Raw genomic sequence first — 14,266 nt, 5'->3', positions numbered from 1 at the left:
CCTGAGCTAGTCCTACACTGCCTTCCGGATCTGCTTCTCTTGCTATGAAATCTGGGCTGGGCTTGAACTTGCAATCCTGCCCCTACCTCCTGAATGCTGGAATTGTAAGCCCACATCAGCACATCGTGCTCAGTGTCTCTGTTACTGCACAGCACAGCACAGCACAGCACATACTCATCTCTCAACAAGCCAAGAGGCATGTACAATCCCCGTCTTACAAATGAGGAATTGCTCATGGTGGTGGAGCTGACCTATAGCCCCAGGCAGCTAGGCATCACACCTTGAGCTCCACATCCCCCAGGCCAAGCACCCCTGTCCAGTACTGAAAACAACCTTCAATGAAAGTGTTGCCCATTTTATGTGCCTGAAGGAATAGGGGTGGGAGTGCAGATTAGGGCTCGAACATCATTTCATCAAGATCAAGCAGCCCATAAGGGTTAGTGCCAAGATCCAGATTCAGTCCCATCCAACTGCAAACCCTGGATCTACCCATGACCCAGCATGCTTGCCTGCCCTGCCATCTTGCTCAGGAACTGCCTCCAGCAGGACAGCAGGTGTCCAGCCTGCCTGTGTGGCATGTGGTGGGTTAAACTCCACACCACAGTTTCGGATTTCATGTAGGGAATTATCCTAAGTATTAAAGGTATATTCTCGGGGGCTGGAGAGATGGCTCAGAGGTTAAGAGCGCCGACTGCTCTTCCAGAGGTCCTGAGTTCAATTCCCAGCAACCACATGGTGGCTCACAACCATCCATTATGAGTTCTGGTGTGCAGATATACATGGAAGAAGAATGTTGTATACATAATAAATAAATAAAATCTTAAAAAAAATAAAAGGTATATTCTCTGGATTCAGATCAGCTCCCCAAATCTCCTGAGAGTATGCAGGCAGGCTTGGCTTGGAGTTTAGTGTGTTTAATCAGAGGCCTCTGTCTGGGACAGTGTGGCTAAAATAGACCTAGCATGGCTCTTCGGGGCTTTCTCCCCTCCTCATTCTGACAGCATACTCAGAGAAACTCTCATATCACACAGGTCCCTCTTCAGTATGCCCCTCACTCACCCAGGCTTCTGGGATGCTTGGCAGTCCCCAGGCCATATCACCCTTGAGGGCACATACACATGAAGGCTCTCAGAGCCCTACACTCAGCACACACAAACACACTGCTCCTTTCCCGGACAATCGAGTCTCCCGAGCCACGGCCCCACCCACACTGGGTGCCTGAGAGTCCCGCCTCCGGACCCGCCCTCCGCGCCAGCCCCGCCCCCACTTCCGTCGCCGTCGACGTCGCCGTGCTCAAGGCCAGCCTGGCTCGTGTTTGCTGCTGCCGGTCTTATGAAACCCGCACGACTCATGAAGGTCTTCGTCACTGGCCCGTTTCCCCCCGAGGGCATGGCTGCTCTCGCCAAGGCCGCAGAGTAAGCGCCCGCGTCTGTATCGGGACTGCTGCTGAGCTCCCGGCTCCCTGCCCCATCCACCCGGCGGGTGTCCCCGAAACCCAGACACCCCTGCACCTGCTTAGGTGGTTTGGCCGTCTCCAGACACGCCGCTGGGGCTTCCAGAGCTGCCCCAGGGCCGGGAGCAATTTCCCAAGTCCCCGGTGCCTGGCAGGCGGGAGAGGTGGAGCCGGGACCTGAGAGGCTGGGGCTGGCGCTTGGGAGTTTTGTTTAGGTGTTGTCAGCTGTGTCCGCTGCGGGTGGGCTTGGAGCTTCTTAGAGAAAAGTGCTCCCGGGTGCAGCTCGCTCCCGGCTATTGGGTCTCCACCCTTCAGGGAAGGGAGATTGCATACGAGGCAAGGTCCAGACTGGATTTCACCCTCTGAGGTTGGCTGGCAGGCAGGAGGGGTCAGGGACTGTGACAGTCAAAAGGCTCGGCTCCTTTTGACGACTTTGGTTTTTGTTGTTTGTTTTCATTTTGAACTTTCTGTGGTCGCTACCTTGCCCGGAGCTGTGAACACAAACTTTCAGTCCCCCACAACACTGTGAAGTCAGCCTTAGAATTCCTACATCACCGATCTGAAAACACAGGCTAGATGGGCACCTTCGTACCTTGCCCCAGGGTCACTCAGCTCCAGGTGGCAGACTTGGCCTTTATGCTCAGTCCTGTCCCTCTGCAGTCTGATCACTTCTATTTGACAGCTTTGCACTACCGTCTATAGTTTGGGAGACGGTGTGACCCCTTTTTCAGTCACTTCTTACGGGTTCGGGGGATGTGATTTGTTTTGAATTTTTTCTAGCATACTACAAACTTTTCCTGAGGACACACTTTTGGTCTTGAAGTGCTGGGACAAGTGGACCTGGGGACCTGCCAGACACTGTCCTGTACCTCCTGTGCACACACTGGGGCTGCTCTGAATTCAATGCAAGGGTTTCGAGGAGCACCTCACACTTGGGGCTGCTAAGGAAGCACACTGTAGTGCTCCCACGGCTAGATAGCCTTGAGCTGGCAAGTCCACAGGGCTTGTATTTTGTGAACTCATAACTGCAACTGTTCATTGAAGATAAGCCCTATTAATCTGATGTAGGACCCCCCTCCCCCTTCTTTACCCTACCCCGGCTTTCTCCACAGCTGGCTGCCTGGAGACTCACTGTGACTATGAGAGACCTCTTTCTGGGATTGAGAGTGGTGCCTAGGCCATTCCCACTTTTCTGCTTAAGCTCTGGGGTAGGGGTGGGGGCTCAGCTTTTGTGGCTTCCCCCATTCTGGCAGCCCTTCATCCCCGGCCCTAACTACATTCCAAGTAGTTCTGAGCCCCCCTCTCCCATACCTGATCTTAACTTTGGCTAGCCTAAAGCCATAGCAGGTAAAAGGCCATGTTTGCCAGCTGTGCTTGCTATAGCATCTAGGAGGTTCCCTGCACCCTTTGAGTGGCTTCCCTTCCCTCCAGCTGTGAAGTGGAGCAGTGGAATTCGGATGATCCCATCCCCAGAAAGAAACTGGAGGAAAGCGTGGCGGGGGCCCATGGCTTGCTCTGCCGTCTCACTGACCGTGTGGACCAGAAACTTCTGGATGCTGCAGGTGTGTGCCGAGCCGGCCTGGGCAGAATTCTGAGGGGCGTCTTGCACCATGAACACATCAGCTTGCTGCAGCTGGCCTTTGAGCTGATCTACAGTGTTTTCCCTGTCTTTCTGAGGGCGTTCCCAGCACTAGCTCCACCTGGCACCTGTTGTCCCCCATCTGGCTTATAAGTTCTCGAGAGGCTCCAAGAGGGCAAAGACCAAGTGTTGCATGAATGGGCTGGGGAGTGGAGGAGGGAACTATGGACTCTGAACCCCCCTGCTGTGCCATAGCCTTGCTTTGTGACCTTGAGATCTCTCTGGGCCTGTATGTTTCAGGGCACAGGACCCAGAACTGTCTGTGCCCAGCATTGCTAGGCACCCACCACATGTGTGCCCAGTTGTGGTCCCAGGTCTTGTTCCTGGGTAGGGTGAACATCACCCCGTGAGTCCTACTGCCGCAGTTTAAGGAAAGCCTTAGACCCAGTGGCTGCCAAATTCAGTACAGAACTGCTTCCGCCCCTGGCCTTGACCCAGATGCTTAGTGGTGGAGGAGAGCACGTGAGGAGGTCACATCCCAGCCGCCACCACAGCACTTTTGGAGTGTCTGTGGGGAGGCCTTTGGTGTAGGTAAAGGAGACCCACAGCCACTGGTGGGCGTGAGTAGAGTCTTGAGAGAACCAGATGTTCTGTGATTGAACCAATATACTCCCTGAGCCTCAGCTGTATATGAGGGACAGAGATGACAGCTTTCCCCATCATCTAAGAAATAAGTAGGTGCTCCCGGGATCGTCCCCAGAGTATGGTTTGAATTCCATGAGGACAGACGTGTGTTTTCTATACAACAGGAGCCAACCTCAGAGTCATCAGCACCCTATCAGTGGGGGTTGACCACTTGGCTTTGGATGAAATCAAGAAGCGGTAAATACAACTCGGGTGAGGGCTGAACCACAGTGGGCAAGAAGGGCTCTCTGCTTGCTCATGTCATGTGCCCTCATGAGAGTGCAGAGTAGCTGATGCTAAAATCATCCATACATGCACAAGCCACTTAAACCCAGAAGGTTAGACGCCATGGGTGACCTCTGACCTCTGACCATACCTCTGGTCATATTTCTTGTCTCTTCTGATCTCCATGATACCCTGGAAGTAGAAAAGGCAAGTAGTATTATTCCCCCTTCCAATGAAGACATGAGGACCATTAAGTAGCTACTCGCTGCAGACCTTGAGCCCTGATTTTCCATCTTCATATACTCCCCATGGTGGGTGATGATGAGAATGAGGACCGTTTACAGTTCTGAGCCTCCTGGCAGTAGAAGGAGCAAAGTAGCATTGTGGAAGTGACCCATCAGTAGACACTGGTGAAGGTGCTTGAGGCCACTGTTACCACCAGATGTTTGATTCCTAGTGGGATCCGGGTGGGCTACACGCCAGGTGTCCTGACAGATGCCACCGCTGAACTTGCCGTCTCCCTGCTACTCACCACCTGCCGCCGGCTGCCAGAGGCCATAGAGGAAGTGAAGAAGTAAGTTGATGGCTGGTGGGAAAGCATTAGGGCTGAGTATTTAGCCTGGCTCAGATCTGCTCTGTCTCTAGTGGGAGAACACACTCAGCTGAAATAGTTAAAGCACACGGAAGAGCTGCATTAAAGGGGGCAGGAAGGGAAGTTGTGAGGGATGAGGACAAATTCTGCTGGCGTGGGCACAGTGGAGTGGGTCCGGTAGCTATGGAGTGCAACGCTGCATACCTGCGATGCTGAAGTGGACACGCTGGAGGACTGGAAGCAGCTTTGGGAGCCAAAACTGCCCACGCCACACACTGAGGGAGGGAACCTCAGTGTGAGGAACAGAGAGCTTTCTCGACAGTGCCCAAGGACATCATGTGGGCACAATGGGAAAAACATTTTCCCAGTCAGATGCATGAGTTCTGGGTGAGAAGCTGGAGTCTGGCCCACAGGGCCACAGGGCGCACCTTGGAGGGCAGCTTTTGTGTTGCCCTAGAGTGTTTGATTCTAGAACTTGTTCTGAAACCCCAGATCTTAAGTTTGCAGCCTGTGCTCCCGATTTCCTGGTGGTGCAGCCTCAGGTAGCAGGGTTCCCCATCTACAAAAGCAGGTGTACTTCTAAGGCCCCTTGTGGCTGGCCCCTCTTCCTGTGTCCCCTGTTAACTTCAAAAGAGCCATTCTGTTGTCAGCCACTTTTGCCCTATGACCTGGAGATAGGAATAGTTTCAGACCAAGGCCAGGAGTGCTCAGTGGGTGGGTTCCAATGGCCGCTTGTCTTTTCCCAAGGTTGGACTAATCACCACCCCGTCTCTCCACAGCGGCGGCTGGGACTCTTGGAAACCCTTATGGATGTGTGGCTATGGACTCTCGCAGAGCACTGTTGGCATTGTGGGGCTAGGGCGCATAGGTGAGGCCCTACTACCTGCTCCCAACCTTTTCCTTATGTTGAATCTCCAGTGCCATAAGCCTGGGCAATGGGTGTCCTTTGGAGAGGCTGTATGTGTGATTAAAAGAAGAAAACAAAGCAAGCTCAAGAACTCACTGGCTCACAGGAGCAATTTGTAGAGATCCAGGGTTCTTTTGGGTTTGCTAATGAACATAAAGGCTATAAGGTCCTTGGCTAGCCAGGGAAGCACCTTACTATGGGAAAGCCTGCACCAACCCTGGACCCTGCTTCTGAAAGGCAGGCTACTTCCCACTCTGCAGTTGCAGCTGAATGTCCTCTCCCCTTCAGTGCTGTCACTTCAGAAGCCTGGTAGGAGGCTATGGTGCTGTCATCCTGCATGTAGAGAGGCAGCCAGGGGTGGAGAATGAGGTAACCTGTCTGGTCAGCCAGCAATCCTTGGAGGAGTCCAACAACCTGGGGTGTGTGCGGGTCTGAGGACTTAAGTGTCCAAGCCTGTTGGCATAGCATGCGTGAAAAACTCTTGTAAGTCTTGTGAGGCAAGTTGGCAGCTGGGCAATGCCACCAAAAGTCAAGAGGTAGGGCTGTGTTGACAGAAATAGAGAATTCAGGAGAGGGACCTTTTGATGCCCTGTCTTCAGTGGTGCCATATGCAGTTCTTGGAGAAAGTCAGCAAATGACCCTTGAGATGACTGGAACCATGTGAAGCCAGGGTAAACCAGTCCACCTACAGCGTGTGGCACCACCTCGAAATCCATGAGAACAGTGTACTGTCTAGGGACTGGTTACACTGGGGCAGCCTAGCTCCACTCTGACAACAAAGATCCATCTCTAAGGGTCACCTGCCATTGCCCTCTGGAAGGTGGGAGCAAGCTGAGGTCTCCTTGCCTCTAGGTCAGGCCATTGCTCGACGACTGAAACCATTTGGTGTCCAGAGATTTCTCTACACGGGGCGCCAGCCCAGGCCTCAGGAAGCAGCAGAATTCCAGGCAGAGTTTGGTAAGTAAAGTCCTGATTTCTCCTGGAATCCATCTGGGATCAATGGTGGTGGTGGTGGTGGTGGTGGTGGTGGTGGTGGTGGTGGTGGTGGTGATGGTGGTGGTGGTGGTGTGACACTGATAGGCAGAATGCAGGAGCTTGAGGTGTCCGGGGACTTCTGTGACCCCTTATGTGTTATGTAGTCTACCTGCTTGGGACACAGAAGGCCACTCAGGAGCACAGACCTCCACCACGTGTCCTAGACCTTGAGTTCTCTCATCTAGGTGGGAAGCCCTAGCAACTGATCTCTATCTCTGCCCGTCTCAGAGCTGCCCCATCTCAGGATGTTATGTGGGTGGGAGGACCCGAACTCTGGCTCTGTGATTGTTTTAACTGCTGAGCCATCCTCCAGCTCCTCCATCATAGTTTTTGAGACATAGTTTCTCATGGAACCTAGAACTCACGGATGTGGTTAGAGTGGCAGGTCAGTGAGCTTCAGGGAGCCTCCTGTCTCCTCCATCCCTCCAGGGTTGGAAGTTAGTCTTGCCCAGATTTTCAGGTGGGTCCTGGGAATGACAACTCAGGTTCTCATGCTTGTGCAGCGGCACTTTACTGACAGACACCTTCCTGGCCCACTGACTCTGGAGACAGTTTCACTATGTAGCTCTGGCTGGCTCCAAGTTAAGGTCGTCTTCCTGCCTCAGCCTCTGGAATTCCTAGTGTGTGCTGTCATGCCTGGCATCCTGGGAAGTTTCTTTTGTGGGAGATGGGAGCTACCCATGTCTTTGGCCTTCGCTGCCGTCTTACTGTCCCTCACTGGTACTCAGCCTCTGATAAAGTCTCCCCTCCCGCAGTGCCTATTGCTCAGCTGGCTGCAGAGTCAGACTTCATTGTGGTATCCTGCTCCTTGACACCTGCTACCAGGGGGCTCTGCAGTAAGGAGTTCTTCCAAAACATGAAGAACACAGCTGTCTTCATCAACATCAGCAGGTAGCTGAGGGCTGCTCTCATCCCTGGGTCCCCCAGCACTCCTGTGTCTACCCCTGTGATCTGGATTTCTGTCTCTTCGAGAAATGGGTGAGGAAGATCAGTCAGCACAGGGCCCAGCCTTCCGGTCCCCTGCTCAGCCCAACCTTCTCAGGGCTTGGCTCATAGCAGTGTGATTCTAGGAGCTCCCAGCAGGCCCACTTCCCTCTGCTACAAAGGGTGGGGACTACAGAGTCTGTTAAGTACTCCCATCCCCTAGTGTTCCAGGAAGTTAGCATTTCTTCAGGAGGCCAGGAAAGTTTATTAGCTCTGTCACACTAATAAGTGGCAGGGCTCAAGTCAGAACTAGCATTCATATGCAGACTCCCATGGTGTACTAACATTTTCCAACCTTAGAAGTCCATGCCAGGTGATGAGTGGAAAAATACATCTGTGGGTCATTCTGCCCTAAAGGTAGCTTGGGTGGAGGGCATGTCTGGGTCCCCAGATGACCACCTGTCACTTCCAGAGGAGATGTGGTAAACCAGGACGACCTGTATCAGGCATTAACCAGTGGTCAGCTTGCAGCAGCAGGACTGGATGTGACCACTCCGGAACCACTGCCTCCAAGCCACCCACTGCTAACCCTGAAGAACTGTGGTAAGAGCAGTTTCCGGTGCAGGTGTACAGCTACCCTATGGAGTGTTGAGAATAGTCCAGGCCTGGCTATGGAGCTAGCTGAGGCAATGCTAGCCCAGAGGGCATAGCCAGGGACTAGGAGTGTACAGGCTATTAGCGACTGGTGTTTATCAGGAATGTGATGCTCAACTAAGGCTCCATCTCCATGGAGACAGATCCAAGAAGCAAATGGATTTGTTAAAGGAAGGCTGACCACACTCCTGTAGCTACTCATGGGGATAACTGGCTATTATCAGTGTATGGAAAAGTAATGACACCACCAGTGTTTACAACTGGTACCAGTTAGGAAGATTCTAGCAGCCAACAGCTCATTCATGTTGTGGCTGGAGAGTCCAGCTTTAGGTTTTCCAACATGTGGCTCACCAGCCATCAGTGTCCCCCAGACTTTGAGTTTGGGCCACTCTTCAGCCTTAGGCATTTTAAGTCTCCCTTCTCTGTTTGTTCCCTCGGGCCCTATATGCTTCTGGCTATTGCTGCTTTGTCATCAAGTATAGTGGCTCTAGTTTTCTGTTTATTGTCTCCTGGAGGGACTGAGTCACTGGTTGCCAGGTCCTACCCTAAGGGCTTCTGCAGGTCTGGGCTGCAGCCTGAGACTGTGCCCTCAGCACTTGCCTTTCCTCCCTGTTCAAGAAATGGTGTTTCTGTCTCCAGACTCACCAGGAGGCATCAGGGCTATGGATTCTGGAGAGGAAGCCCAAACATGTTCTTGCTGTCTCTTCACTGAAGGCTCCCATTAAGTCAGCCCTTGGCATTCCTCCTGACCCCATCCCCATGCCAGCCTGCAAGGAACACTGACTGTGATGTGAGGGTTACAGTCCACAGCCAGGAAATGGGGGCCCTGTCCCCATTCAGCTCTGGAAGGCAGGCAGCCCTCATTTGCTCAGCACTGGGACCAGAGCACCTACAGTGTTACCCAGCATTTTATCATGGAGTTACTTCAGCTCAGAAGCCCTGGGCCATCACTCTCCAGGGTGCAGGCTGCAGTACCTGCTAGGCTAGGCTCCTAAGCTGGTGCCTAGTTTCACCGTCCAGATAGGCAAAAAGACTCCTTGTTGCCTACCATATTTTTTAAGGGTTCAAATCTTTTGTTTGGATCTGGGTCTCAGCATTTGCTCTGTTGAACCTGAGGGAATGGTGTTCATGAGGAACTTAAGTCCTAAGTCTAGGAGGGCAAGGCAGAGGGTGCAGTGATGGGGTCTGAGACAGAACCTTAGTCCTGTTAAATGGTGGTCTGGGACCAATGCTTCCTTCTCCCTCCAGTGATCCTGCCCCACATCGGCAGTGCTACCTACAAAACTCGCAACACCATGGCCTTGCTGGCAGCTAACAACTTGCTGGCTGGCCTAAGAGGGGAGACGATGCCCAGTGAACTCAAGCTGTAGAGGGGCTTTCATGGGCTGGAGACATCTTGCTGGACTTTGGACTCGGGAAAGAGCCTGGTGGAAGCCTCCTCTACTGCATCTTCAGGGGGACATGGGAACTGGCAAAAGGGCTTGCCGCTTTGGGGACTTGCCATATCCAAGCCAAAAGCCTGTAATTGTAGCATTAAATAATTTCTGACACAGCATCTGGGCCTGTGACTGGGGCACTAACAAAAAGAGCATCTCTTGTGTTTGCTTACTCAGGGCACTTGGTGATCTGCCTTGACTCTGCTTCCCACGTTCCCCTCACCCAGATTGCCTTTTCCCTCACTGAGGAAAGGAAAGCAGAGCCAGAAAAACACAGCACCTGAATCCAATACCTAGACCATGGTGAAAGAACAGACTACAGAGGGGAGAAAACTGCAAGACAGAAGGAGGTGTGGTCAGCACTGTTGGCCAAACCACAGTTACGTCAGTTTTAAGATCTGTGTCCATGTCTACCTGTTGGCCCCTCTGCACCCCAAGGCCAGGCCACAAGCACTGCCACTGCAAAACCTCTCACACAGGCATAGCAGACAGGCAGGTGTGGGGAAAGCAGGAGTATCTGCTGGATTTGAAGATGACCCAGCAGCAGAGCCAGTAGAGAAGCACTTCCCTGTTTTGTTTCATCCTTAACCTAAATAGAGGTGAACATGTATTTAGAGGCATGAATATGACAGTTTTTTTTTTTATTTCAAAATCTGTTTTGACCAGTATATTAGCACCGACAGGGTGCCTCTATATTTGATGCCATCTCTAGAAGATTGTACATGATTATGCCGGGCTACAATTAAGGCTAAAAATCAAAAGTCGGGTCCCCAGTACCAGTTAGAATCCCAGTAGAACTCCAGGTCACAGCAGCCCTGGGTCCAGTTTCCCAGGGACCCTTGGAAATCTTTAAGTGCTACAGCATGTTGGAGGACACTGGCCTGCAAGCTTTCTTCTCAAACGTAGAGACTGACTACGAGGTAGATGAGATTCCAGGTCCATCCAGCAGTGGAGAGGCAGGCCCCAAAGCAAAGTCCATTCATATCCAAGCTGAGGTGAGGGACAGACTCCAAACACCACATCCTTAAGGCAGGAAGGAAGAATGGTTGCCATTCTCTGCCTGTGACACTGGCTCCTCACCCAGCAGGGCATCTCTGGTTCTACATGCTGACCCCGACTCCCACTGGTCCCGACATCATGTCTCAACAGACTGCTGACGAGCCACACTGCAATTTCTCAAGTGACCCCATTGCCTCCACTGGTCTTTCCCACACACCTGCTGCTCAGGAAGAGGGTCCAGGTTTCCATTTGGGCTGTCCTCCCTGGGAATCAGTTTGGTCTATCCACAGATTCATGGTCACACTAGCTTAAGAGAAGACACACAGTCATTTGTTTTAGGAAATACAGAAATACACAGTTTTCTACACTGAAGAACTGAATTTCTCTGAATTGTGCACAATGGTTTGGCATCTCTGAGAAAAAAAAGAATTCTTGTCCATGAATGAAATAAATGAGCCTACAGACATGCATGGACCCGTGCTGATCCCTGGGTACACACCAGGAACAGCAGTCATGACAGCAAGGCTAGAGGGAGGAGGACACAGAGTCCTGGACAGAGAACCGACTGCCTCTCCAAGAGCCTTGGATATTTCTGGTGAGTTCTATGCTGTGTGGGGGCTGCCTAATTCTTCCAAAGCCTGGAAAACACATAGCTATGAACACTACCCCATTTAGGTTTCAGATGATGGAATGCCGAGTATTGGTGAAAGGAACGACACCACTGGCAGCTGAGGTATAAAACCATGGCTGCTATGCTTGGTTCTGCTGGTTATGCCTGGGAGAGATGTTCTATGGGGCTTGGGAGTGAGAAGTGACAAAGCAGAGCAGTTGATCACGGGTGGCAAGGCCAGCCAGACCTGGCTGGCTTGGACATCGGGATGGAGTGAAAGGCAAATGCACCATGAAAACCCACAAAACAGGACTCCATATCACCAGAACAAAGACGGACACTAGTTCCTGCTGACTTCCAACAGAACTACTGCATAGGGAATACAAAGGTTAAAACATTGCTAACACAGCACGTACAGAAACACCTCACTGTCACTCCCTACAAATACATACTCCACTTACAAGTTTATTTTTAAAACCAGAAAAAAATTAATAAAAACACCTATTCCACAGAGATGATTCAAAAGTATATACACCTGTTAGTCCAAGGGCGTGTTCACCTGGACCCAGTGTCAGCACCATCAGAGGGCAGTGTCAATGACTGCAACTTGGACTAAAAAAAAGGATAACAGTACTTTCTGTGGCCTCGGACTAGCTCAGGATACACTTTAAAGCATTTGTGACAGACAGGCTTGCCCTCCAGGGCCTTTGTTCACACAGCACCAAGTCACCTGCTTACACGTAAGTATGTTTTGCACTGCTGTACAGGGATGGCATATTCCCACCAGAGGATGTAGGAAATTTAATTAAATGCTTCACAGGGCTTTAATATAGTGTTAAATGTTTTCATCACTTCCATTTAAAATTTGACACTCTCAACATCAATGACAAACTATATGACTGCATTCCTCCACCCTAAGGAAGGAGCTGGTGCATACCTCCCTCAGAAATGCTGCAGCGTCAGTACTACACCTAAGAGTTAGTTCTCAGTGTCAGTACTACACTTAACAGTTCTCTGCTAACCACTGGCTGAAATGCAAAGGGCCAGCGAAGGCCTCACGTCCAGTGGCATGAGCTGCCTGCCAACAGCGATTTTAATTTTGGTGCAGAACTGGCCTGTGTACTGTCTCACGAGAAGAGATGGTTAGAGCAAAGTGCTGGGGAGGTTGCTGCTCTGCCAGCGCAGGCAGGTGGTCTTCGAGTGTTTGTACAGGTGGCTGGACTGACTGAACCTCTTGCCACACTTGAGGCAGGCATATGGCTTCTCGCCCGTGTGAACTCGGATGTGCTTCTTGCAGTCTGTCAAAGTCAGAAAGGTTTTACAGCAGATTTTGCAGGCATACTTGCGAGCCCCCTCCACGACCAAGACATTGTGCTCTGATAAGGCCTTCTTGCACTTTGACAGGACATCGGCGGATGCCCTGGTCAACTGCGGAGGGCCAGGCTGGGAAGGGTGGCTGCTTTCAAATGAGGTGGTCCCGTTCATCATCAGCTGGGAACTAGAGGAGTTTTCAGGGATCTGTGAGCTCCTGACAGAAGTTACAACCGGCATTTTGGGAGCTATGCGTCGGTAGTACGGAAAGTTACTAGCTCCTCCTCTTGGGGAACCCATCACTGCCCTGGAAAAGGAAGAGTGGAGACCCAAGCCAGACCTGGAAAAGTCCATCCCAAATTGTTCTCCTTGGAAGCCTGAGGTCTGCACACACTGCAGGCCCATCACCTCCTGCACAGGCCTGACAAAGTGGGAGTCTGCAGGCTCACTGAATGGGTTCTCTACATGGGAACCAGGGGCAGAGGAAGGCCCACCTGCAGGCCCAGCCTCTGGACTCAACAGGTAAGGGGCCTCACCCTCCAGCCGGCAGTCACTGGTGGTGTTTGGGATGTTGTCATCGGTGCTCTGACTTGTGCTAAAGTTACTCCCCCTGCTCTTGTTGAGAAAATTTGAAATACTAAAAGAGGTCTTATGTTCTAGATTATTTGTGACTTCCAGAATGTGGATGTCGCCGACCCTGTCTGTGCTGGACTGGGGGTCTGAGAAGCTCCGATCGCTGCTTTCAGGGCTGAGGTCTATCTTCTCGGCACTGACCACCACGCCTTCCACTTCTACAGACTCGCTGCCCTCTGCTTGGGAGGTCACATCGCTCACTTCGTCCTGTGGCTCGGGAGAGCTCAGCGGCTCCGACTTCACCACCACTCTCATGTGTTCCTTCTCCCCAAGGCCAACCTCAGGATTTTCACATTGGAAACTGCCTTTCTCAGCTACAGCTTCTTGTTCAAAACTAGTTTCAACCTGAGTTGCACGAGAGGCCATGTTGCCAGCACTGCCATCTGACTGGCTGGGCACCTGGGCATCTTCTTGGGCACCAAAAGGCCTATCAAACATCATAGCACTGTCTTCCTGGTTGTCAGCCATCCCATCGGGTTTAGGATTATCCACAATTTTCAGAGAATCTGGTGAAAAGAACTCCTCCCGAGAATGGACTCCCGAAGGCCCGCTCTCTGGGGTAACATCTGAAATGGCAGATTCATCCATGGAGGATCGGAGGCGCTGCCGGGCCCTCTCCTCTACAGACTGCTTGCGCTTGTGAAGGCGTCTCATGGGGAAGGGTGTCCGCTGGTCCAGGTTGTTGCGCATGGATGAGCTCATGGGGGCAGGCGGCTCCTCGCCACTCTGGCTGGAACTGAGGGCTGAGCTCACGATGCTCAGTCCCAGCTGCTGCAGCATGAAAGAGCGCTGCATGCGAGCACTCTGATCCTGAACACGCTCACTGGGGGGAGACATGGGCAGCGTCCTTGTCGTCAGGTAATGTTTACACGCTTTAACAACGGAGTTCAGATGCAGGTGAGAGGCTGCCAATAAGACATCCATAACGTTGCTCTCCCCTAGCATGAGGGTGGAGGTATACATCATGTCAATCAGTGCCGCAAAGGCCTCTGCTGTCACCACCTCACTATCTAGCTGGATCATGTTCATGGTTTGATCTCCCTCTGCCACAGAGAACAGAGCTCGGAAATGCGTGCTGCATGCTGCCAGCACAGAACGGTGGGCTTTAAAATGCCTGTTCCCCACTACAATGACACAGTCACAGAGCTGGCCATGAAGTCTCTGGTAGTTCAGCTGTTGAAAGATCTGCTCAAAGTGACCAGGAAAATCCATTGTCCTACAGAA

The 14,266-nt window shown here is 52.0% G+C and overlaps 2 protein-coding genes across 12 annotated transcripts in view; one reads left to right on the top strand and one right to left on the bottom strand.

Moving 5' to 3' along the window:
- The first annotated feature begins 1,266 nt into the window (after nt 1–1,266).
- Nucleotides 1,267–9,608, top strand: Grhpr (glyoxylate and hydroxypyruvate reductase). Its single transcript, XM_027403192.2, has 9 exons — nt 1,267–1,415; nt 2,885–3,015; nt 3,842–3,914; nt 4,399–4,515; nt 5,313–5,401; nt 6,293–6,397; nt 7,231–7,366; nt 7,872–8,002; nt 9,302–9,608. The coding sequence occupies exons 1-9, from the start codon at nt 1,333–1,335 to the stop codon at nt 9,421–9,423; spliced, it is 987 nt and encodes a 328-aa protein (XP_027258993.1). The 5' UTR covers nt 1,267–1,332; the 3' UTR covers nt 9,424–9,608.
- A 505-nt stretch (nt 9,609–10,113) lies between these two features.
- The window catches only part of Zbtb5 (zinc finger and BTB domain containing 5), a 36,300-nt gene continuing 32,147 nt past the window's right edge, over nt 10,114–14,266 (bottom strand). For 9 of the 11 annotated variants that reach the window (XM_027403190.2, XM_027403187.2, XM_035439891.1 and 6 more), the window contains one exon: nt 10,114–14,258. In XM_027403190.2, coding sequence (XP_027258991.1) covers nt 12,242–14,254 — 2,013 coding nt within the window. In that variant the 5' untranslated portion in view covers nt 14,255–14,258 and the 3' untranslated portion in view covers nt 10,114–12,241. The remainder of the gene's footprint in view (nt 14,259–14,266) is intronic. The other 2 variants (XR_004768271.1, XR_004768270.1) reach the window with 2 other exon arrangements.

This window comes from Cricetulus griseus, chromosome 2, assembly GCF_003668045.3.
Source record: "Cricetulus griseus strain 17A/GY chromosome 2, alternate assembly CriGri-PICRH-1.0, whole genome shotgun sequence".
In the NCBI taxonomy this organism is placed as follows: Eukaryota; Metazoa; Chordata; class Mammalia; order Rodentia; family Cricetidae; genus Cricetulus; species Cricetulus griseus.
This window is presented reverse-complemented; position numbering and strand designations above follow the sequence as displayed.

Excerpts from the sequence above, each read along its gene's own strand:
- Grhpr (XM_027403192.2), top strand. The coding sequence starts at position 1,333 with ATGAAACCCGCACGACTCATGAAGGTCTTCGTCACTGGCCCGTTTCCC. Across the intron at positions 6,398-7,230 it reads AGAATTCCAGGCAGAGTTTG|TGCCTATTGCTCAGCTGGCT; the intron begins GTAAGTAAAGTC and ends CCCCTCCCGCAG. Across the intron at positions 8,003-9,301 it reads GCTAACCCTGAAGAACTGTG|TGATCCTGCCCCACATCGGC; the intron begins GTAAGAGCAGTT and ends TTCTCCCTCCAG.